Source organism: Amphiprion ocellaris, chromosome 16 (assembly GCF_022539595.1).
Source record: "Amphiprion ocellaris isolate individual 3 ecotype Okinawa chromosome 16, ASM2253959v1, whole genome shotgun sequence".
Classification (NCBI taxonomy): Eukaryota; Metazoa; Chordata; class Actinopteri; family Pomacentridae; genus Amphiprion; species Amphiprion ocellaris.
The window spans coordinates 14,826,990-14,852,996 of NC_072781.1; the positions used below are offsets into that span (position 1 = coordinate 14,826,990).

At 41.2% G+C, this 26,007-nt stretch overlaps 1 protein-coding gene across 1 annotated transcript; it reads right to left on the minus strand.

The window, feature by feature from the left end:
* Nucleotides 1-429: 429 nt before the first annotated feature.
* kcnk12 (potassium channel, subfamily K, member 12) lies at nt 430-26,007 on the minus strand. Its single transcript, XM_023268163.3, has 2 exons — nt 24,883-26,007; nt 430-6,451 (listed from the first exon to the last, which is right to left on the minus strand). Exons 1-2 carry the CDS (start codon nt 25,220-25,222, stop codon nt 5,562-5,564), a joined length of 1,230 nt encoding a protein of 409 aa, XP_023123931.1. The 5' UTR covers nt 25,223-26,007; the 3' UTR covers nt 430-5,561.

Sequence of the window (26,007 nt, forward strand, 5' to 3'; positions counted from 1 at the left end):
GAACACATTTGAATGTCTTTGTTTAATCCACACAAAAGCCGAAGTGTAAAATTGTTTTGGTTTTGTGGAGGTTATGTACCAGACCATTCTTGGCAGGGCTTTGTAACTTCCTGGAATTTCCCTCTCTGTCGTCTGGCAAGCTCACCGAGACAAGACTCCAGGAGATTACCAGTCATTAGTGAAGTTTATACTGCATTCATCAGCGCTAACATCCAAGTCATAATTACATTTCAGAAATACAAACTTCTCTGAAAGCTCCGATCTCACTTGGCGTTTCAGTGGATGTGCTCGAAATTCGATCACTTCAGCCTGTCTGAAAGTCTGTCATGTCAGTAACTAACTCGAGATATAAAAGATTAAGTGTTATAAAAACATTCAATAAGAGTCATTATAAGAGAATGATGATTAAAAAAGCCAAAGGAACGTCAGTAAATATCAGTGTTTAATGGAACCCCTCTTGTTTCATATAGGTTTTGCTTTTAATTACATAAATATAAAAGTACAATCATTGGTATAAATGTGCAACTTGCAAACAGAATTAATTTGCATACATTAACTGGATGTTACACCACGATGCAAGCAACATGAGACACACACCAAGGTGTAGAATTATGTTGATGTCAATAGAGTCGAAGGTCAACATAACTGTGGATCACAGACACATGACGCAGCTTCTAAATTGAGAGCTCAGTGTAGTTTGGGGCTCCTTATCATCCGTGTCCACGAGAAAAAAAAAAAGACCTGTCCATGTCCTGTCAATTTGGGACTCGAGCAGCCAAGCAGAGCAAATACTACATCATTCTGCTGCCGAGCCTCTCGTCTGTTTACCTGGCTAATGGTAACTGCCATTTCCAATGTGCGTCAGCCAAATTAATGTAAACACAGTATGCTCCTGAAATAAGCATCTTCAGAAGTCTCTAAATTCAAAGAGTTCCTGCACTTTTCCTTCGCAGAAACTGGAGAGTGCAAAGTGTTATGCATCATACCGTGATCTTGCTGAAGAGAGTCCATTAGCACCATTGACAGCTTTCAGGATTAACACTAACAACATCTCCAGTCTCTTCTTATGTCAAACAAATTGTTTTATTAATAGGCTTGTAAAGGCCATGTAGCATGACATGTTCTATGGAGCTATTTTACAGTCAAGGAGGTGTTGACTACAAAGTAGAGATCCCATTGTGAGTACAGCACAATACATGTTGGGTGAAAATAAACCCTGTCAGTGGTGATTTGAACAATTTAGGGTTTAAATTAACACTGACAACTTTACTGCGAATCACGTCGCGCTGTGATCCAAGTCTGCTATGTTCAGCCATTATTATGTACAAATGGTGCGGGCCTAAAATTAGAATTTTGCATCATCTCAATCCAATTTGGTGTTCTGTGAGAACATGAAATGAAGTAATTACATTAAAAAGAAAAGTCACTGATATCACATTTAGGAGGCATTTCTGCTGTTAACGAGTACAAACATACAGTAAATCCTAGACCACCTGTCTCCTCTTACAGAAGATACAGAGGACAGCAGGGCAGTTAAAACCATTGCAATCAATGGAGATCAATTTTGCAAAATGCAAAAGGATTGTATAGTACAACACACAAGCTCTACACACTATAATCTTTTCAATAAGGAACTTTTTTGTAATATGCAAGGACTAAAGTAAGGCAATTGATGTCAAGCCACGCATGCATTTTAGGTGAGCAAACATTACTCTAAATACTATACTCAGTGTCTTAAAAGCTTGATGTGTTTCAGGCTTAAGGAAAATACATTTTAATGGATATTATATTGATTCAAATAACTTCTGGGGGCTTATGTTCAGGGAAGCATTTAAGATATCATATCGCAGTCCTTGAATTCTCATTTTCAGTCCTTTACACTCTGGCTTGGATGCAGAAATGCATACTAACACACATGATCCTTGTTGAAATTGACGTTAAAGATACAGTGCAGCTGATAGCTGCGAGGGAAGAATTGAAACCTCTATCAGTGTAACCTTAAACCTCGGGGAAAATGAAGGTTCACATAACGTATCATTTGGGAATGATGATTCTAGAAAAGCGCCAGTAAAACTTCCCCCCTTGGAGACATAATACAGCAGGGGAACACCAGTGAATTCAAACTACAGTATGTCATTTGCTACAGCATGCCCATGCTTCTCCTCAAATGTCCCAGGGTTTGGCACTTTTTCTTTTTGCAGTGTTACTGTTATCAGCAACACATGAACCTCCCTGGTGCTGCAAGCCTCACATCACCGACGTCTGCTCACTTCACTGCTCCTGAGCCACTTTGCTGGGCTTTGTTTAAGGAGTAAATTGACATTTTGGGGGGAAAACATGTAATTCCTCAACTGTGTCTCTCAAAAATGACGTTTCTATACAACATAACTGGATGACGTATGAGGAAACGTTGTCACATTCAAAGAACCACAAAGTCGGAGTTCGGAGATGACAAAGAGCTGGGCAAAGGTTATTTTGGAAGTTTAGTTAGGCGCCAAACCCACTTAGTTAGGTTGAAAAAAATATCACAGTTTGGGTTAAATTACACTCCTTCACAACTTGTTTGAATTCCTGCTGTAAATATTACCAAATTTTCCATTTTGTTTTACATTTTTTTACTGCACGTCCGAAATAACCAAAAATATTAACTAAATTAAAAATATGTTTAATACATTTGAGGGTTTGTCCTAGTTTCACAAATATCTCCTTTTTATTGAGTAGATGAAATGATTTAATCCAAGTTTAATACTAGAAATATATATTTAAAATGGATGCAATTAGTGACAATCAACAGAAACATTATTGTTTTTTATTTTACATAAATTAGCTTGTTAAATGAGAAGTATCTTTTATAATTACAGATGTTTTCACAACAAAAATATTGAATCTGTTCTGTATTATCGACTAGTAGTATCTATCCATCTATCTATCTATCTATCTATCTATCTATCTATCTATCTATCTATCTATCTATCTATCATTGTCACGTGTCATTGTTTTTCTACATTTAAATGTCCTTCATTGAAGCAACAGTAGGAAAGCAATAGAATAAAGAGTAAAAATACCCTGATTACAAATGTGTTTGTGATACATCACAAACCGACATAATCTGGGAGGAAATGCATTTCCCTCAAACGTTACTGAGAATGTAGTTTAGTTGTACGGGGACGTCATTTTATGGAGACAGAGCTCAACTGTAATCTTGTGGAGAGTTGGATAAGAAAACTGATGATACTCTGGGATGCAAGCGTGTTATCAATCTTCTCATCTAACTATAAGAAACAACAGCAAAAGTCTGTATTTTGTAAAATGTCAAATATCCTTAACATCTAGAAAAAAGCTTTGTTTTTCTAGTCTTTGTTTTCATAGGGTAGTTAAGCTCTGAATGCTGAATCCTGTCAAGCTGCTGACTGACCGTGTAAGAGACATGTGACAGTGAGACTTTTCCAATCATCCACGAGTAGACATTTGAAAGCTATATGTAGAAAAATAGACTTTAAAGAGTACTCTGTTTATATATATATACAGCTATCTTGTATGGCTTTACCATAATGGCATGCAGGAAAAACTAAGACAAGCCTGAAGATTTAACTACCTGAGTCATTTTCTCTATTCCTCTTGGTGAGACTGGGGGAGTAAAGGAAATTATTCCGATCTATGCACTGAAATGATGGAGATCAACAAAGGATAGATCCAGATTCAGTTTGCGCCTTATTGTGAAAACGCTTTTTAAGACATTCCAATGCTTCTTATATATATATACATATATATATACACATTTATGGCATGTCTCATATTCACAGTGTAAGGGGTGATGGGCGTGAGGAGAGAGCCGAGGTCTGCAAGAAAAAAGGAAGCAGGAGGCTTTTGGTGCAGTGTGTGTGAAGCGAATGCAGAGATGACTAGAGGTAAAAAGACGAGAGTGGGCCGGAGGGGACGTTAGATGGTGAAGATGTGGCGCCAGGAAAAGTTGAGCCCTTGGCTGAGCTAGGCCGTCGATTTGCACCGGGCATGAATTTGGATATGAATTGAGTCCATTAGAGCCACCTCCTCTAAACTACTGCTGTCACCAGCTCTCTCCCTGCTTCATCAACATCCCCTGGACACTTCAACTATCCCTGTCTCCTCCAACGCATGGTTTTAAATTGCCGACGCCTTTCTAAGAGATAGTAGCCCGCAACAAGGGCATTGATCGTTCAGCCTGACAGGGTAGCACCATATTCTCCACAAACACCCTCCATTTATTAAACCTCGGCTGCATGTTTACACTGAAATCAAGAAAAAAATCCAACTCTACAGGCCTTTTTTTTTCTCTTAGAGAAAATTAGAAATGCAAAGAAGGCGATGAAAACAGAAAATCCTCACAATAGTGAATCAGTGCAAGTGAGAAAATCCTTCAGGGTTTTGTTTTCCACTCTAGCATCTGAGATTGACCCGGCTACTTTCAATCTGCATCGTTTAACATAATGTGCCTATGGGATAAAACCAACTACAATTTACTTCCTTACATTTCACTTCCATTCCTCATTTTTCTCTGTTTTACCAACACGAGTCTGTATCCTGCATTCAAAGAAATAATGACAACATTGCCTTTATCGTTTATTTTTCTCGCACACAGCTGTGGGCTTGAAAAAGAGAGAAAGAGTTAGAAGGTGCCTTCTTTTACCCTTCAAGTCAAAGTCTTTGGCCGCCGAAGCATGTTCTTAGCTGATAAGCAGGCCGGTTCCTCTCTCACGAGAAATGGATTTTCATTCTTCAACTCTGCTCTTTCCTCCATCTTGAGGAATAGGAAATAACTCTTTGTAGCCTGTTTGTGTGCCACTGTAACACTTTTCACTACCGTCCTGCTCAAATCAGCTACATCTTGGTCACTCTTAGAAACTCTACTTCCTCCCAAAAATGAAAGCAATCACCTGAGGATAGAAGAAGACAAAAAAAGGGGGTGTTTTGCGTAATCAATGGAAGGTCTAGAAATGGTGCAAAAATGCATGAGAAGTATAATGCATAGATCAGTATGTGCTATATCATTCAGCGATTACATTTATCTATATCAGCATTCAGTATGTACATTCAAATAAGCCCCCAAAACTGTAAAGACTAGGCTCTACGCTTCGCTTGGCTTCTTTACTGCACAACATTATAGTTTGTTTAAGTCTCATGTATTGAGCGAGCATAGCAGGCTATTTATTCTGCAGACTAACACTGATATTTCAGAGATTTTCAGTGATTTGTTCTCGTTTGAGGTTGATGAAATGAGTGGCGGGTGGTCCCCATGCTTCCACATCAACTTATGTTTTTTTTTTTTTTTTGATGACTCTGTGGTTCTCTCTTCATGCCATCATCATCATTATCATCATCATATTCACTGAAATCATCACCAACATTCCCTGTTTTATCACCACAGGCTTGTAATTCCAACCAAAAGTATCAAAAAATCATATGTATCATGCATAACAAGTTACACTGACAGTCCCTCTCAGAAGCCTGGTATTTTTTATGGCGTTCAACCTCGTGGTTTGTTAGAATAAAGAGCTCCCGTACTTTCTGTCTCACTGTGTCCTCTACCTGGAGTTACTCGTCTCTGCCAGCCTGTTGTTCATGATCCCCAGAGCTCCAACCCCCCCAGAGAAACCATTATGGCGAGAGCTGCCACAGACTGTTCTGGGATATCCGTTGGCAGACTCAGACAGCTGCTTCTGCATGATGGCCAGAGACACCTTGTTAGAGGCTGCCAGGTCTTTCATAGAGATCATCTCCCCTGATAGTCTGCGTCCCTCAGTGTCACTATCACAGGGTCCATCTGAGTCGGGCTTGTCGAACCGACTCTGGCGGCTCTTGGAACCCGGGCGGATGGCGTTGCGTCTGCTCAGGAAGGCATTGGCCTTATTGCAACGCTGGCAAAACAAGCAGCTCATTTTCTCCAGCATCCAGTTGAGGACCTGCTTGATGACAATAGAAATTACGTTGAACAGTGAGTAAATGCAGCACACCCCCATTAGCATGAAGCAGCAGTTGGCCACCCTGTAGAGGCTTTGGTATTCGTACGCCGCGCTCTGGCTGCTCACAAAGTCCCCAAAGCCGATGGTGCTGAATGTGACAAAGCAGAAGTAAAGTGAGTCTAGGTAAGCCCAACCCTCGACTGGGGTGTACATGGCCGATGCACAGCAAGAGATGGTGATGGCTGACAGGCCGAGGATCAGCATCACGTGGTACACCGAGGGTTTCCATCCTGGCAGGGAGTAGGCTGAGAAGTCATGGCGGATTCCTGGTGGGAGCAGACCGCTGTTCCTGATCCGTCGCTCCCTCACGGCCTTCATCACCACAGCCAGGAGTGTGATGATACGCTCCAGGAAGAGGTTAAAGAAGAGGATGGTGGCGGCGCAGCCCAGAAGCCCGTAAAAGATCAGGAACACCTTACCTGCAATCGTCACAGGTGTTGTCATCCCAAAACCTGCAGAGACAGAACAGAGACATTAAGTCCTGTATCTGAAACCAAAAGTCAATTTTCACCCACAAGATGTTCTGAGGTTCCTCACAGGAAATTATATCTCTTGTTTGAGACAAGGTAAGCGATGAGTGAGGCTTAAGTCCCTAGTCTAAACATATTTTCTTAATAATTAAAAATTCTGTAAAGGAGCAGAGTGATTGCAACATGAATAATGTGCAGAAAATACTGAGTAATAATTTGTTTTGATGGTATTGTTTGTTCGTTTTATTAAGATCCCCTGTTAGCTTTTGCAAGGCAGCGGCTATTCTTCCTGGGGTCTTCATAATTACATTTGTGACAACACCAAAATGCAACATGTACACATAATGCATACAAACCAGAATTACAGAATACATAAACAATACATACAAGAATACACATATACAATACAAATGACGTGTACACAACTCATGCTGAACCAAAAAGCATGCAACACACAATACTCCCACATTGAATAATCATAAAAATAGATTTTGTTCTTCTTCAAAGATGCCATGACCCAACAATAATAGTGATTAAAGAACGATCTACTTCAGAAACTAACCATGATATCAGTCTCCTGAACAATGAAACACCAAACCCTGCATCCTTACTATTAATTACATTCACAATATATACAGTATAATTGGAATCTGTCTTGCTGTTGTAATATCGCAGCCACTATGTTTGAGTTTATGATTTTTTAAAATTGAATTATTGTATTTTAACAGCTTCTGCTCCCCGAGCAAACCAAGGATATTAATAACTGAAATTGTGTGCTAAGTAATAATCTTTTAGTTTTATTTTAAAGTTTACTATGTTCCTCTGTTGAGTTACATAACTGGGGAGTGAATTCCCTTCTTTCATTGCTCTGTATGTTACTGTATATTGAGTAAGTGACTTAGATTAGATAGAACAATTTCTAGCAGCTTGTCTTGTTGAGTAATTATGTGTTTCTGTACTAAAAGACAATTTATTGTACAAAACGTGGCATTTTTGTTGTGATTCCTTATGAACACCATCAGTAGGTACAACAATCTATTTTTTTACATCTAACCAGTGGAGACTATCATGCATTTTAGCAACATTCGCCTGAATTCCACAGAAAAGAGCAACACGTGCAGCTGTACCATGGCGATGCATGAATGTAAGCTTTTAACTGCAAGGTGACTGTTGTAAAGTCATAGAGCAGAATCTTGAATAATTAATTAAAGTTGCTCTCGGGCCATTGATTAAGCCCCTAAAAACTCATCTCTGTGTATCGGGGTTACATGTTTAGGTTTGTTGTCATGAAAATTATCCCTTGATATCTTCAAAAGGCTTAGATGTAACTTCATACTGTTGATTCTTTTAGAACATGATGATCTATGAAGTCCCCGCCTCTGTTTCAACCCATCTCTCGAACATGAAATTCGATTTTGAAGAATAATGATGATAAAGAAAGCCCTGCAGGACTGGTTCCTTAGGTTTAAACCCGGGAAGTCAGAATTTTTTGAGACTGTCACATGTACATGGCATTGGCTGCTTTTTTCCCCACACACAATATATCCGCCATCATATAAAAAAATATAGTATGGAGCTGCTGACAAGGCAAACAACTTGATTTTCACCAGGGGGGAGTCTTTGAAAAGAGGAATTACTGAATGCAAGCGTCCGTTTTAATACATTCAATGTCATTAAAGTTCAAGGAAATAAGTTTAAATCATATTATCGTATATTTATATATTTATCTTAAAGCAATTTGCATAGTGAAAAGCCTCATGAGGCGGTATGTACAGCATATGTTTACATACTGTGTTAAATATGCTGTTTATTGCTGTTGGTCAGACTGCAAACATGAAGGACTTAGGGGTATATAAAAGGGAGAAGGATGCCAGGAATAAGCTTTGGTAAGCTCTCTGAATATGTTTTTTTTTCCCCCTCAGCTGTGTGGTTTGGCTTCCTGCTATCTTCTGAGTCCTTAGTCAGTTTGACTGAGTGTTCCAGCTGAGGAAGGGACTATTAGAGGAGAGGATGTTTATGGATTTTGCTGCATGTTGAAGGAGCACTTCTCAGTCTCGAGGAGTGTCACAGGTGCAGCTCTGAAGTTAACATTTGCTGATGAGTGTCTGAGTGCAGCGTTGTTTCCCATCGGGCCAAATAATATTATACATTCTTTCAGCATTTTAACTGCCTCCATTAGAGGAGGAGATGTAGAAAGTAATTTACCAAAACAATCATTTACCTCAATGTTTTTTTCTAATTAAATGAACCAACAGGGCAAAATACAATATATAGCGCATGATGTTAGTACAGAATTTAATTTCCAGCTATTAAATAGTTAGGCTGAACTATTCCAGACCAAAAGCAGCGACTGATAGACTAATATTGCAGTGATTCAAGCTTATTTCATTAGCATGGCAATATTTATGGGCTAAAATTCATACCCGTGACTTAAATGATCTTATCAGTAAAAAACATTCACATATATTCTAAAACATCTAATTATAGGAGCTTTTAGCTGCAAAGGCCCACAGATGCGCTGACATTAGACCTCTTACGCATGTCGTCCTGATGTTTGATTTTTCATGTGCTAATGTTCTGCTCCCATATGTATACATTACAGGGATATTTGTATGCATACATACATCCCTCATATTTCCATCTCAGGGCCAATGTGTGCACACACATGCACACAAACTTGAACACACCAACAATGTCGAGCCCCTTATCCACGCAACACCAGATGGTATATTTGTCAACAAATAAAATCGTGCTGAAAGATCAACCAATTCACTTCCAGGCCAAGGTTAATTGATTTTTCCATCATGGCTATCCTCCATTTCAGTCTTCTCAGAGCATTAGGGCAGCACTTTCCCCCCTTTTTCCAGCAACCATCCTTGTCAGGTAATAAATGACATCAATATCTAGACAATACTTCCTTTATGATAGCCAAAATGGCTTTTTTGACCTTATCTCCAGCACTGAAAACCACTCTCATGCGGGTTTGCTGTTGACATGTTGGGTCATTTAGATCAGGGCTGATTGATACAGATTGTTTTATAGACAAGAGGGAATATAACCCCTACATGTCCACACATGTACACACACTTCACCGCCTCACACACACAGGCAGACAGACAGACAGACAGACAGACCCTTGTCGGGTTTTATACCTCGCTCCAGACATCAAATCTGCTCTTGTGATCGCGAACATGTTGAGTAACCGAGCCAAATGCAAGGCAGGGTGACCGAAAGGTGAGGGGCAGCGATTACCCAAATTAAACCCTTCAGTGAAATCCTATTTCACTGTTTCATACTTAATTAATTAGCAGCCGAAGACTCTCTAACAGGACTAAATCATAGGGAAAACAGATTACATCTTCTCAGCGCACAGAGAGACAGTCTTCCGCACCGTCTCTCATTACCAAGTAAATTGCCAAAGAGAGGAAAAAGCACCGGGCATCGATTCAGTGTGGCATTTCAGAGCCATTACTTCAGACTACTGTGTCAAGACGCATTAGTGACTACAGAACAAGAATACAAAGCAAAAGGTGGGCAAGCCAAAAAAGAAAAAAAAAGCAAACTCTTTGTTTCTTGGATTTCTTAATTTAAAATCCTCAATTAAAGACTCCACCTGAAAGTCTTCCCACTGTTGACCTCGGTCAACACTTTGCACTCCGAGCTGAGTCATTTCATTCAGCTGGACTTGATAAGGCAGGAAATCATATGTGTGCAAATCCAATTCAATCAGAGCCCTGGGAGAGTATTTATCCATTAACATTAAATAAAATATGCTCGACTCAACATAGAAAATGATGTTATGTTCTAATGGTTAATGATGCCTACACACATAATTACACACTAGAGATTCAACCAGAAGGAAAGTGATGGAAATGGTGCCATTAGTATCCATTAATTACCATTTGACAGTTTTAAGAGTAGAAGAAGACGAAGAAGGTGCTTTGGGGAGATGAAATGTGGGTGGGGGAGGACAAAAATAGATTTTGGCTGTAGTGACTTCAGTATTTAGGTTGGCTTTTATCACCAAGTGTAAATCACATGTGCTGAGCAGCTATCAGAGAGCCGACACAATTTAGACTGAGCAGCTCTCATTACAGTCCAGTGGCAAATTGCAGTGGTTCATTAAGCCGTGTAGTAAATTTGGGGTCTAAACAAATCCCACAGATTACTGAGGGTGATGCTAATAGATATATTGACGGACTTCATGAATGCTCTCCATTTCATTTTGCTCCACTTAGTAGACCACTCGCCTCTGAGCGGCAATCAATCGTCAGATTTTCCACAGAAGAGCCACTCTGAGCTGCGCAAAATCTTCAAGAGTCATTTCATTATCTAGAGAGTTTGCAGCACAAAGGAGTTAACAGCAGCGATTAAATAACCTATAAAGGGCACTGTTCGATCTCTCCTCAGCTCAGGGGGTGAAAGATGATGAAATGTGCTATTCTGTAGCAGCTTGTCTAATGAATAAACTGAATAAACATATAGATGTGTTCACAGAACTGACATAGGAGAATTCACAATACCTTGAAGTATGAAATATTTAGGTTACTATCAACAGGTGCTTAAAATGTCAACACTATTGATATGTTAGTTCACTTCTCAATGCTGTCCAAACTTCCTGCCCTGTCTGTGGCATTCAGCCCAAAGCCCATTACTTCCTACTGAGGACGTAAATCTCTAAAGCAGCCAAGATTTTTTATAAGGACAGTTGATCAGATGGTTATGCGTGAAGTGAAAGGGTCTGCTCACTGAGACGAACCCACAAATAATTATCATCTAACTCTACAGTCCCCATCTGCTCTAATGAGTGTTTTAGTGGACTTTGAAGCTCTAAATGTCAGACTTGCAACTTTACAGTTTTGATTTTGCCCAACCGCTCCAATCAGTCTCATCTTCCAGCTATAGCAAATGAAAAAGATAGATGCTTTTTTTTTTAATTCTGAGAAAAAAACATTAAAAGGTGCAGATGGTCCAGATTTATCCCTCAGTAGTTGGTGGAGACCAAAAACAGAGCTTAAAGAAGACTAATATATTGTGAGGGTCGCTTGCAGGTTGTTTCTGCTGCCCGAAAGTGGCAAAAACTAGTTATTGCATATTTAAAATATGCTCCAAATATGAAGCTTCATTCCTGAAAAAGCTGTATAATTTCCTATAACAGCTTCCTGCTAGCTTTTACTAAATGCTACTGAAACAGGAGTAAACGGTGCGTTTGTTCCAGACTATGTTCAGCTGAGCATTTGGTCCACTAGTTAGTATTTAGGACAGCAAGCTTGTGTATGTGGGATTGACTCAAAATAAAGTGCTGTTCCCATGTTCATGATAATGAAGACACAGGTTGCCCACTGCAACAATAAAGGTCTGCAGCAAAGAGGAATCAGCTGCAGCAGTCTATTCATTTTAAAATGGCGATTTGGGCACATTATTTCAATACAGAAGCAACTGTTAGCAGTCCAAATGCTAATTGGATACATTAATTAATTAATTGCTGATTTAAAAGACAGTAACGGTGAAGTAATTTACTCGGTGTCTGGTGTGTGTGTGTGTGTGTGTGTGTGTGTGTGTGTGTGTACTGGAGTTACTGCAGTTTCCAAAAGCTCACCTTGGAGCTGGTGTCACGATTGATCAAAGTCCACTTGACAGCTTTTTTGCAAAACAAAGTAATCAGAAAAAGATCTACTGATTCACTTTGGTGGGAAATAGCCTCACAAGGATAGGTATCATATAGCTGAGCACATTTTAGCCTCATGTTTGAGCACCCTGCTTGTACTAATAATGAGTTCAGCTTGGAATATGAGGTAAAATCTAAAATGATTATCAACAGATAAGAAGATACAGGGATGACAATACAGGATAAATAATAAATAGAGTTATTTTAAGTAGGTTATAGCTTCTAATGGATATCCAGATGAGAATAAAGGGCTGCTAAAAGCACTCCGGGTCATGTTTCTGTGAAGGACGTGCTGTATATTCACTGCCTTTCTAAATAGTATTGAGTCTGAAGGTCACTAAAGACAATATCCTCCCCCACAACTCCCTGAAGCCTTGAAAATGGACCCAGAAATTCATTATCTGACTGATTTGCAAACCAAAAAAAAAAAAAAAAAACCCCAATCTCTGCCTCCTCTTGCCCTTTGTCCCCAAATGAATGCTCCCAGTTAAGCTAACTGTGTCCCACTAGTGGGAGAAGTCTTAAATTGGCCTGATAAGAGCATCAGCAGAAAACGCCACGCATGCCTGTCCCCCTCATGACTGTGTTTCTGTGACGAACAGGAAATCATTAGTCACGGGTGCGGCGTGGCGGGGGTCTGCAGCGAAGGACAGAGGGCCGAGGAAGCAGCAGCACGGCCAGACCCGAGACATCGTCGCCACACCATCTGCTGAGGAGCTGCCAAGATTACTGGCAGACTGGTTCATAGCAGCAACGTTCACACTCCGATGTCAGTTTTACAAAAAGCAGATGATAGAATAGGTCACATATTGCCAAATTTAGTGTGAGATGTGGTGATGTTTTTGCAGCTGCACACACAAATTAAGCAAAGACTGTAATATTACAAGAGAAAAAAAAAACACCCAAAGCCAAGACGTTCAACAATATTTCTATGGGGCCCTGAAGCAAAACAATGTGGCTTTGAAGTTCACACCCAGCACACCCACACACAGTACAGGCAATACATTAATGTTATCTACTCGTCATGTCAAAGCGCTGGTAATGAGCATCTTGTGCTGCACAGGAATAAGAAATATTGGACTGATGTGGCCATAAAGAACCATGTGGGTAACATTCATTAAAGCCGGTCAATGAAAGAGTAACAGCTTCTTTATACGCTATATGAAGTACTAGCATAACTGGAACCTGCACACACCTTATCACTTATTTTTTGGTATGATTTTATAAATAATTTGGCTCCTCCGAAAATGAACCCAGTCTCTCTTTTTTTTTTTAAAAATTGTATCTCGATAGTTAATTCACCGGCAAAAAGAGCCAGGAGCACTGATGACTCCACTGTGGTCTATATTGATTTATTGTCAAAAAAAAGCTGCATTCTCTTTGGATCTGCACCAACATGCATCCCTTTGTCTTCATTTTTCCGATCTGTCTTTCATGTTTGCAGAACCAAAAAGACCTTTCACAGATAGCGAAGTCTGGGCATAAAGAAGCAAAAACAAAATTAAGATTCATTAAGTGTTCATCTGCAAACAGTAACAGAGATTTTGTCCTTCCGTGTGACTGAGGAGTCATCAGATTAATAGCTTCTGTCTGACGGATCTGAAGGCTGTGTCCTTGTGCCTCTTATTATCTTGTACTGTATGCAGTGTCAATGTTTGGATAAAAGCTTGGGTACATAAAGCCCTCATGTTTTATTCCCCAGAGTAAACACACCTGTCCAGGTGGAGCTTTTGAAACACTATCATCCTCAGATCAAGGTGATAAATGTCCATGTTCAGCTAATAGATAATACAGATATGTACATGAAAATCTGACTGCATGTTTTTCGTAGCTCTGCTTCAGATTTTTAGCTACCTCATGAAAACAACCAAACAAGAAAGCAGCAGGAAATGAATGCTCAAGCTTCAGCAGACATTCGATTTAATGGTTTTTCATTGCTGCTAATGTGAAAGCATAAGTCCCTGAAATTTAAGGCTGTGCAAAAAAACACTCAGTCTCTGTCAGGAACTGCTACGTTACTGACAGCTGCAGTAATGATCTTGGATCATACATAGAGAAACCGCAGAAAGCTGTCTTAGAGGAATGATGAAGCAATGCTCTGTTGCTCACAATTAAATATTTTTTTTTACTTTCTATTAACTGAATGTGCCCACTATGAGTCTGAGACTGACTCTGCCAGGGGCTGCCAGCCTGGAGGTAGCAGAATCATTTGTGAACGCTGGCACTGGGACAAGATATTTTCAGACTATGTGTGATCAGTGTTTTTCAGGGATAATAATTCTTTCATTATGAATCAAATGTATGCCAACTCAGTGTGTCCAAGTGGCAAAAGACAGAAGAGTTTTGTGTGAGAGAAGAAGCCTGTTGCTTAAGTGATTTCTGTTCATACACTGGCTGCCCAAAAAAAAAGTGCAACCATTAGCTGTGAGGTGTTTTGGAGCAATGTGGTGCAGCTCCAGTCAGCTGAGCTCCACAGTGTTCCCTGAGAAGCTCATGTGGTTTTACAGAAAGAACACTATTCTCTAGATAAAGCAGAATCAAGAGCAGAGTTTCCTCTAGTTCAAACAGATTAAAGTGCGTTATATGTATGACTCCCGCTATGAGATCTATGATCTCAGCCTGCAGGGATGACATAGTGCTCTGTCAATTTTTTTTCAGGTTGTAATCTAATCATGATGATCGACCATCTTACTGATTCAAGGTCATGCTCAGAATTAACGTGTGGTTCTTTGGTGCAGAGACTCTGGGATTGTCTTTGCTCTTTTTTTAGTCCCTGAGGCTCAAAGGAAAGTGATCGAGTTTGAGAGGATTTTTGATTCATCTCAGATCTGACAGTTGTACATTTAATACAATTCCAGTATGTTGTTTGCGTTTAGCCATTGGAAAGATGCAACATTGCAGCATGTTGAGCTGCTGTCCTCCTGTCTCTCTGCTCTCATACAATCAGCCCCTCCTTCATAGAAAGAGACACATGGACCACTGCCAAATCTGTTCACCAACCTACTGTATCTTATTACCATTAATAACCATTTATACACATGATTCTAATGAATAAAATTTCTTCTGGTGCAGAAATGGAATAAGTGTCAACATTCATCGATGGTTCCCAAACCATACAAAACTTTCAGGGGACAGACTTTTCTGCTTATGGGGAAAGTTTAAAAACTCTCATACCTGCAAGTCAGCAGTGGCTTCAGCCGTGGTACAAATTGGGCTGTCACAAAAACTGATGATGATCAAAATGTGAACACCAGAATAAAACCTACAATGTCTTTCAGAATTAACCCCAACAGGGAGCAGGTCAGAAGACTGCAGAGCAAAGAGACTTTATCCCCTCTTCGCCTTGCCAGTGCAAAGAGCAGAATCAGTGAAATGCTAATCAGTTTGAAGAGGAGGAAGCCTGGCAAATTTGCTGTGTCCTCTAAAATGATCTTGGTATCATCTTGGCCATGATGATCTGAGTCTGTGACTTACAGTACGTAGGCGAGTGTACGCCTTAGCCGGTCAGGGCAGATTTATGACCCGCTGCGACGGAGCACAGAGGTGTGTACAGCCATCCTGTATGACAGCAGTTAACTATGATGGGGATTTATGGAAGCCTGCGCTTCTCGGTAGGTTTGCTTTACGTGCACACACACAAGCATATATGCGCACACCCGGACACACACAAACACACCCAGATTTCCACACCACACCAGGAAGCACCCAGGAAGGAGAGGAACTGAGAGAATGGAAGGACTGGAAGGATATATAGATAATGAGTAAAAGTACAGCCATTTGTTATCTGGAACAGTAAATCATATACACACACACATATATATAATATCATTCTTATTGTTGTCATCAAATTATAATTGTTGTCCCTGTCAGTCCTTGCCTAATTTTTGAATCGTAGATTTATTTACCCTGTATTAACCATTTTGCTAGTATCAAGCTGTCTATTGAATGCATTTTGTTTGTTTGTTTGTTTGTTTGTTTTTTGTTAGCAGGGTGCTAGTGATGTGGCTGTCTTTCAGCCAGCACCACCATTAGTCTGGTGTTTGTGACATCAGCTTGTCTCCACACTTCTTGGATGGATAGCTATGCAATTTTGTTCTCACATTTATGTAGTTCTTGAGATAAAGTGCAATTGCAATTCTGATGAAAGTTAATTTCTTATCCAGCATCTTCATCAACATTTCTACATGTTTGCGTTGCCGAGCGGCACGATCCGAAACTTAAAGAAAATTTCAGATTTTCAGTGTGGTAACATGTAGATAGCAGAAGGGGAGGAGAAAGCTGCATAAAATGACAGTGACAGGCTTATAACAGCAATCTACATCTGGCGAGTCAGACTGCTGTTTTTGAAACCCCCTTTACTACACAAAATGACAACAGCGACCTCCTTGAGGCAGCACCTACACACAGAAAATTTCAAGTTTTGTAGATCTGGATTGTGCAATAAAGCAGCCCTGCTGTTAGTTTGTTTTTTTTTCTGTTAATTGTTCAATTTAATGGCAGCACTGACCTCTCTGGGAGAAAATATTCCACCAGAACAATCTCCCTGTTTTATTTTGAGTGAAAACCATTGGTGCAACCTGTTCTTAGCCCCGTTCAGGACGATTTTGACTGATGATGGTTGTTGTTGTTCCCCCTACAGCAGTGTGGCAATGTGGTACAGCCAGACCATTCTACATCAGCGCTAAAAATATTGTGGTTTGGTTATGAGAGTCTAAGGGCAGTGACTTTAACTTGCATTCTTTCCAACAGCCAGCAGGAGGTGACTCCGTTGGTTACAAAAAAGTCAGATTGTATAGAAGTCAATTGAAAAAATAGTCTACTTCTCACTTAAAATTAGATTTTAGTAAACATTTTTGACTTTCTGAACACATCATGATCTTCATTTTGTGCATTATGGTCCTACTTTGGGTCAAAGGATTGGGGTTAGATCAACCTGCCTCTTTTGCGTCCTGTTTCAAAAGAGCAATATGGTGGATGTCAGATTCCAGGCTCGAGGATTTAAAATGCTAATCCACAAAGCAGTGGATAATGTCAAAGTCACTTGGTCTGTCTTTTATTTACAGAATATTGTTCAGACTCAGAGCTGCTGGTGTGACAGTAGACTGTTTTGTTTGAGGAAAATGCACCTGTATGGTGTGAAAATTCAAGTGTAACTCAGTTATTATCAGTAATGGGTTATTGGTTTGCACATATTAGTTTTAGTGTCTTTTATACCTCAGCACAGAATTTGCAATATTGGAATATATACTTTAAGTCCGTTTTATAAATTAAAGTTCTGAATTCTTGGGGAGTCAATGAGGGAGAAAAAAGCCTTTTGTGGCTCCAGAAGGAACCAACCTTTTTCACAGATGACGTGCCACAGTGGGAACAACAGAGGAATAAATAATATGCTTAATGATCGCTGACTTCCATTTAGTTTTTTTTACTCTGGTATTATACGTGCTCGCTCACTGTGGCACTTATGGGGCTCACCAGGACAAATGGTACTTTATTAATGTTATTAGTAACACCTGTGTTTTTCCCATTTTGCCGCGTCAAAACGTCTGCTGTGACGGCAGCCTGTGGCAAAATCTGATAAATGTATTCAAGTGATGTGCCTTGCCCCCGCACACAACGGAGACTGAAGACTATAATTCAGAAAATGACAAGAATCAGGAGGTGTGGAGTTAGAAAGACCTCTGTATCCTGCTCCTCATCTCTGCTCGAGGCTATAGAAGCTACCTCAGCTTCTATAGCGACCAAACCAGCTACCAATCTCATGTATTTATTCTCTGTGAGTTATTTTTTTCATTTCTTTAGATTAAAAATTGATTAAGGCATTGAATTCATCAGTAATTTGGACATAATCCTATATGTAGTGGTGGCACAATTCAGCTGAACGTCCTCGCTGGAGAGACAATTTCTGTGCTGTACACAGTCTAAAAAGACCTCCAGAGCCTTTCATGTGACTGAAGGCCCTCTGTTTTCCATTTTTAACAGTGACATTTGCTCTGAGTCTGTGATTTCACAGAGTAGCCCAGGAGATCTAAAGAGAAGAGAGGGGGGGAAAAAAGACAGCAGCAGAAACAAAGAAGAGGGAAGAATCATATTGACCAGCTTCAAATGAATCTATAAGGTGATCTTCATGTAATAAGAAAAGTAATGTTTGTCCAATATGAGCAGCTTCTATTTCATACAACAAAAACACACAGTAAAATCAAAATGAGTGAATGATCGAATCCAACTAACTGAGTGTGCTGCAGAAAAAGTCCAAGGTAGATAGATGTTAGGAATCAACAGTGTCTGGGACAATGCAGAAGTGAGAGACACACGACAAGAACAAGTCTGAAACATTGCTGTGCGGCGATGAATTTGCTTTCACAGATTGCAAACCTTTTCCCATCCACCTCCTGAAAGCACATCCATAACATACACCAACAGCAACAGCAACACAGATGGTTTTGTCCCAGCGAGGCAGCACAGTGCGGTTAATCTAAACAAGAACACGACATCAAAGCAAATACACAGCCTGCCTTCAGGAGTCCACGCAGTCCATCATGTGGCATTTCACACTGCTTAAATGCCAAACGCACGCTCCACCAGGCTGAGGTGACATTGTCTTGTAACCTCAGAATCACATGAATTAGAAAGCGCGCTAGAGTACAGTACAGAGGACAAATTTGGCAGGCAGCTCTCCTCCAGATACATGGATCCTGGTCAGACAGGCGTGTAATAGTTGCACAAAGCTCCCAAGTGTGACTCAATGAGACCCCGCTGCCAAATCAGCACTTTTTAAATTGGCACGAGAAGATGAGAAGAGGAATATCCTCGAAGTCATTAGGCATAATTGTTTACCAACACTGCAGAAATGCAGATGAGGACTTGGGTGGTTTTCATTTTTTGTAATCTTCTCTTGCATTGATCATATTATACAAGGCCACATAACAACCGTGCACGCTCACACTCAACCCTACAGCCAATTTAGAATCACCAATTAACCTACCATGCATGTCTTTGGATTGTGGGAGGAAGCCAGAGAAGCCAGAGAAAAAAAAAAAAAACCCCACGCAGGGAGAACATGCAGACTGTACACAAAAACATTCCAGCCAACCAGCAGGTTTGAACCCACAACCTTCTTGCTGTGAGAGGACAGTGCAAACATTGTTGCTCCTAGATCAAATCCAGTGCTCATTAACAGGAATCTGTAGTCGCTCTGCTGAACTGGTAAAATCTATTATGATTTCTCATATTCTCTATGGCTGGTGTCACTAAAGTTGGCAGAATAATGACTCTTTACACACCACTTCACACAATTTACCTGATACAGAAGCTATAAAATTAATCATTTTGTGGACATAAACATGATATCTTAAACCTCAAAGAACCCATTCGGAAGTTCTGCAAAGTTGTGAGTCTTATGCATTTTGGCACTGTGTCATGCCTTGTAAAAATCTTAATTTACTGTCCTGGCAGAGGCACCATTGTACTATAACTGATCCTATTTGAAACTCTAAAGTGCTGTTTCAGACGCCACCAGCTCAGTTTGAAGGCATGTTGCTACGCAGCAACAATCTAATGCTAAGAGCTCTACTGTACGGTTTATAACTCTAATAATGTTCCCTTTTAGAATTTGTAAGTTACCAATTAAAGAAGTATTGATTGATCTCTTGGGGACCTTGGGGACACTACATTCAGTATTCAGTAGATAATGTACAAATCCAGCAGTATTAGAGTTTATTAAGACTTGTTTTAGGTGACATTAAGTCCAATAGTCGCTTTCCTTTTAGCTCTGTTTTGGTCTCTACCTGCTATATGCTTCACTGTGTTCACCACCTTGTTAATTTTGCCTTCTATTTGGTGCTGGGCTAGTTTCTTTGCTGACAAAAGCTGCCAGTAAACAATGTAGACAAGACTGAAACACATGAGTAAAGTTATGCTCTGTATAACCAAAGCAACGGGCTGAAAGATGTCTTAACACATGTAGAATTGATTGGGGTCTATAGATTTAGGCGGTATTTCTTTCTGGGTTTGACGCACTACACACCGTCATTTGATCCATTACTAATGTAGAAATTATTGATTAGTGCAACTTTAAGATAAATTATGAAATGTTTCTACTGCAGTCCAATACAACACTATAAATTGCAACATGGAAAATACCACACAGCCTCTTTAACACCTCTCTTACATAAAGTGCCAGCATAAACAGTTCATAACAGCATAAGCTGAAGCCAAAAGCCTAATGATGAGACTGTTGTTTAAACATCACATTTCAATCCAGTGGCTTGTGATGGAGGAGATGATCAGGATCTCTGTGTATCCTGAGGGAAGAGCAGCTTGTCATCTCGCTGCAACACAGCTCTGTACACACAGCACTATTTCATCTTCTCTTAACCCCACCTACCTGTGACATTTCTCCTCCTTTTGCAAATTCTAGACTACAATGAGGTTAAGTCGGGCCTCATATAAAGCAAACGCTGCATGTGTTGTGTTGTGTGTGCTGTTTGTTGAACTGTGTTATTTGCCTTGTCTGCCTTTGTGGCATGTCTGAGTGGGTGGATATGAGTGTGATGGAGCAAGGAGCTGCAGTATCTGCCAGGGGCAAGAAGAGCGAGGACAGAATCTGCCCCCAGGAATAAATAGCCCTGAACACGATCCAAAGTTGCTGCTGAATAATGTGTGGAAAACTGCCTAACAACCAACTGCCCTAACTGACTTTGTCCACTCAGTCTCAACAAGTTAAAAGCCATCACTAAGTACACTTGATTCTCAGACAAGTATTCCCACATCAGCACTTCCAAACTGACAAAGCATTTCTCCGAAATGTCATTGCAGCGACTTACCAAGAAAGCATCGTACAGGCCTGCAAACGGCCACGGAGAGCTGTCCTAATTGGCAGTTGTCAGCTATCAATCAGCCTTGGAGGTTATAAATAGCCTTTGTATTGATAGAAACTCTGTTTGCTGAGCAGACTCTTGTGCCCTCCTTAATGAGAATGCAAACAGTAAAGCTGTGTCTGAAAATGTAGGCCAAAATACAACACAACCAAAATGTTGGAGGCTGAAACAGCACTTCAGTTCAATGAGACAACCGAAAAAGAAAACAAGACTAGCAGTCTGTTGCCATGCCAGACTGAGACACCCAAGACACTTTAACCAAGTAGACTAGGGACAAGAAGCCTAACTCAAAGACACCCTTGTTAAAAATTGCTCATCGAGCTCAGAAAGTTTGATAGCTTCTGCAGTCTGTGGACCACTGCACATCGCCCTGCCTGTGCACTAGCTGCTCTTTCCAACATGTGACATAAACTTAAAAACGGGATGATGTCACACAAATGTAACAGCTTTTCTCACATATAATAATGAAAAGAACAACAACTGACATCCACTGTTGGTGGAGTTCTTCCGTCATCACTTTTACAAATAATGATGGTCAACAGCGAAAATTCTTCCTTTGCAGTACCCCAACATACACTGGGAACATTTGGCAGTGAGGCTAAGGGGAAGCGCAACATCCAGTTCTCCTTATACATCCATGTCTTTAACAGACATTCCATACCTTGACCACTATCTTTGTTTAACTTGTTAGAATGCCAAGATTTGGTTATTTGAATGTCTCAGATTTACCAGCAGGTTGATAGGGCCTTGGTTTGGGCTTTGTTGTGTATTTGTTTATTCGCTGAATGTATCGTTTTGAAATTTCCTGCAGTTTTCCTCATTGAGCTGTGTCTCCTCAATAGTAGCCTGCCTCACCAAATGTAGACTGTGGGTATAGATCTGCCATTTCCACTGCTCGCTCTCCTCTCCTACTGCTGCCTCCTTGTTACTGTTTCCAGAATTCCTTTTGCAGACGAACACAACAACCACCCAGATATAAACCTCTACCCAGAAAATGGTAAATTTTGAAGAAGACTTGGATCATACAATAAGGCAAGCTTGCTAGTTTTTTTTTGTGTGTGTGTGTGAATTAGTCATTTTAATACCACCATTGACCACGTCCATTAGTTTGCAGGGGCACCATCACTGCATCTTGGGCTTAGCATATCCCCTTATTATTGGTTTAAACAAGCAACCCTTTTTGTTGCACTGTAGCCGAAAGATTGAGGTTCGCCAGCGCTCACACAGTGGAGGTCTTTGCTTTATGAGACTGCCTCAGGATATGTACCTAAAGCTTTCCACTACTCACTTGAAAGACTGTCTTTAAATGGTCCCACCCCTCTACACTGTTCCTGTACTGTGTTCAGACTTGGGGGCAATAAAATAGTTGTGTTGATGTGGAAAACCTGTGCTTTTTTCCAAACTGAAAGATAATCAAGTATCAATAGGGGAATCAAAAAAGAATTGGACAAATGAGAAGAATAGACAGAAGTATCATTAAAACCTTATCGACTCCTAGCTGGAAAAATCACAGGATCACCAAGATGAGGATTCATCCTTTGGGGTCCATAAATGGTTGTACATAATTTTGTGTCTGCAAATTTGTATTCCTAGGATAATGTACTGAGAAATCTTTACCTGCTGGTAGTGCTAAGGTAAAAAAAAAATGACCATGAATATCTGTACCAAATGTCAAGACAGTATATCCAATACTATCGTCAAAGAGAAAATTCTGTGTTGACAAAAGTGGTAGACTGCCTACCCCGACCAGCAGACAGACTGACCTTGCCATCCCTTGGAAACAGTATTTCTTGTTCTGTTGTCAGCTGAGACACTTCACTGACAACTGGCCTACTATTGTGTGTTATGATTGAAAATTCCATGTCGTATTGAGCTTGTTTTTCTCAAGTGCCATTTTAAGGTCAAGAGTGAATTTTCTGTCAGCTTTTCAGAAAAGTTGAATGAGAAGAAAAACCGGACATGTGGAAATCTATATTTCCATGACAGCTGAGCAACTCCATCTCCTGAGAAAGGCCAACAAATAGCGGATTTTGTCGCCTTTGTTGAGACCACACGTTAGAAGAAGCTGCAGAGTGTTTTTATGTGTCACATTTCTTGCAGTATTTCCCTGAAATTCTAAAACAACACACCCGGGGTTGCCTTTATGACCTGCCCAGAACCCCAGGTAAAAAAAAAAACAAAATACAAAAAGAACTGCCTAAAGTGGTCACAGCCTCACATTCATTCTTCAAAGCGATATTGTGGAGGCACATCAAGGGGAGCAAAAGAGTCACTGCTGATTTGAAGCCTCAGCCACAGCAGTCAGAAATGGAAAGAGTTGGGGAGGAGCATCTAGAGTGCACAAGGGGATGCCATTCGGATAAAGAGTTGTGTGGGGAGACCCTAAAATCCCTTTTATGTTACCGGCTAACAAACATACAGAATAACTGGCACACGAGCCAGAGGGTTGGGGAGGGTGTAGATCAAAGCTAAGATGAAACTCCAGACAGAAATCATTGTGAGCATATGAAAAAGACAAACAATGTAGCGAGAATCTCAACATCACTTTTTTTTTCTCAGTTCTTCCCCTACCCCCAAGCAGCCGAGTCAGATCATATGATCTCCCTGTCGGGGTAAGACGATGATGCTGCATGACAACTGGAGTACAAAGGATTTCAACCTGCCACAGACATGTACACAAACACAGCTGCGGCAGTCCTCTCCAGCGACTCGGCTGAGCGGAGTGCACGAGCTTCCTGAGAGGTCTGTGCATTTGTGTATCTAAGAGCAGACGGTAGAAGAGCCAATAAAGCTCTCCTGACAGGCCTACAGTAAATAAAAGTGTGACAGGTTCTCTGCTCGTGTGGATCCAATTCGCCCCGCGCACCCAAACGCAGCCATCAGTTTTCCTTATCTCCTGCCTCGCCACTGTATTCAATTAATAGGAGGTGCCAGGGGTATCACTTTCTATATGAGTGTGTTTATGCGTTGAGGGCAAGGTCAGAGACAGACAGCTGCTGTCAGCTCAAATTATTACCTGGAGTGTATTCATTTGCTCGTTCATCCATTCACGTTCACTCACTCACTCACTCACTCACCCACTCACTCACTCGCAGTAAGCTTCCCTTTATCTGTGTGAGGGTGGTGGGGATGTGGGGTGCTGGAGCCATCAGGCATGCAGTGCACCACACCGTTGGCCCTCGGGGTGCCCTGGGAGGGACACTTGCTCTTTTCTGACCTATTGCACAAGTAAATGTTAAATGGAGGGGAGGGGATGTGGGGAGCAGAAGGGGCTTCTCATTGACATTCCTGCTGGTTTGAACGGAAATGTGGCAAAAAGAGACTGCACCCATGGGTGCTGTCCTATAGCCAGGGATGAGTGTGCCGTTCCAAATGGCAGGCGAGTCAGATGTCGCCCCGTTGCCAAAGTCCCTCACAGCCAAATTGTAACACATGACTGGGAAAAAAAAAAGAAAGAAGGACAGAAAAATTGTAATCTGTCATTCTGTATGTAAGCCAGTGGAAAGGGAAGCAGCCCACAGGGAGGCAGCTCCAGTCCTGCTGACATCCAGACTGAAAGTAATGATCTGATTATTCAACAAACAGAAACCATATTAATATTAATCATTTACCAGGACATGAGGTCCCAGATCCTGTCACTATTTACACTACAGCACACTGAAAGATTGTGTAATTGCTGTCTTCGTGGTGGGAGCTCATTATTATGCATTCTTGGAGTTTATTTCATTTTTGCTAACCTTCATATGGTTGCTTTTTTTTTTTTTTTTTTTTTTAATATAATGAATTTTCAACATGTACTTAGAGGACAGCGTGCCTGCAAACCAAAAGGTCAGGGTGGAATTCGGTGAATGCTGCAGAGATCAACCCACCTATAGTCGACACCACAGTTCCAACAAAATAAAAAGCCCCTGTAAAATCCCATCTTGGCCTCAGAGCGTCAGCGCGGATCCCGGCGGCGATGGCAGCCTCGTACTCCCGCAGGAACGAGTTGAGGTCCTGCAGGCTGATGTTGAAGGTCTCACTGAAGTTGTGGAGCGTCCCGTTCCAGCGGCCGTGAGCCCGCAGCTCCGAGGGCCGCTCTATGGCCGAGAAGACCGCAGCGCCGCACAGCAGGTACAGGAGGATTAGGATGGCGAGCAGCACGAAGCGGCCGTTGTCCTCGTTGAAGTGCAGGGAGCGGCAGCCTTGCAGTCGCTGGCCAGGCATCATCCAAATTTCAGCACCACTCGCGCGTCGGACAGCGACAAGCTCCACATCGGAGACGGCATTCACTCGTCTACCCTCTGGAAGTCACTGTCCTGCTCTCTCTCTGCACTTCTACAGGCAACAGTCCCCCCAGTGAGCCCACCACGTTGTCTCATTGTAGTTGTGAAGTGGTATTATGTGCGGCTGAGAGGCAGAAAAACGACCCACTTGTGGATATTAGTCTGTAGATCCGCCGCAGAGTTAGTTTCATAACGCACACATTTTTCTTCTCACACTTGTGCCAATGCAGTTGAGGGTGAATTGGACTGCAGCTTAAATCCAACAGGATGCGCGTCTTTGTGCAAAAAGCAAGCAAGCAGCAGTAGTAGTAGTAGTAGTATTATCCGGGTCCCCCTGCACCAAAAGAAAAAAAATGATTCTCCCACAAAAGATAAGATTTCTGCAAGTTGCAGATTTTTACGCGCTCTCGGTTAAAGTCCTCTCCCGTCAGGCTCGACTGATCTGGAGGAGAAGTGTGGAGCCTTTATTTGGGTGTTTTAGTGGCACGCTGCACCCCATCAGCGCATATGGTCACATCACTCTTCGCTGTGAATCAGAGGAAATTCGGGATCCCACCACAGAAGAGGATGGGAAAAAAATTGCTTTAAATGTGCAGTTGACGGAGGAAAAAAAGAAGCATCCTCGTGCGTCCTTGAGGTAGTCTTCAGATGACAGGATTTACATTTTCAGTCCGTTGCAGCCCGTTGTTACCTTTGTGCCATGCGCACTGAGGAGGCTGCTCTCAGTGG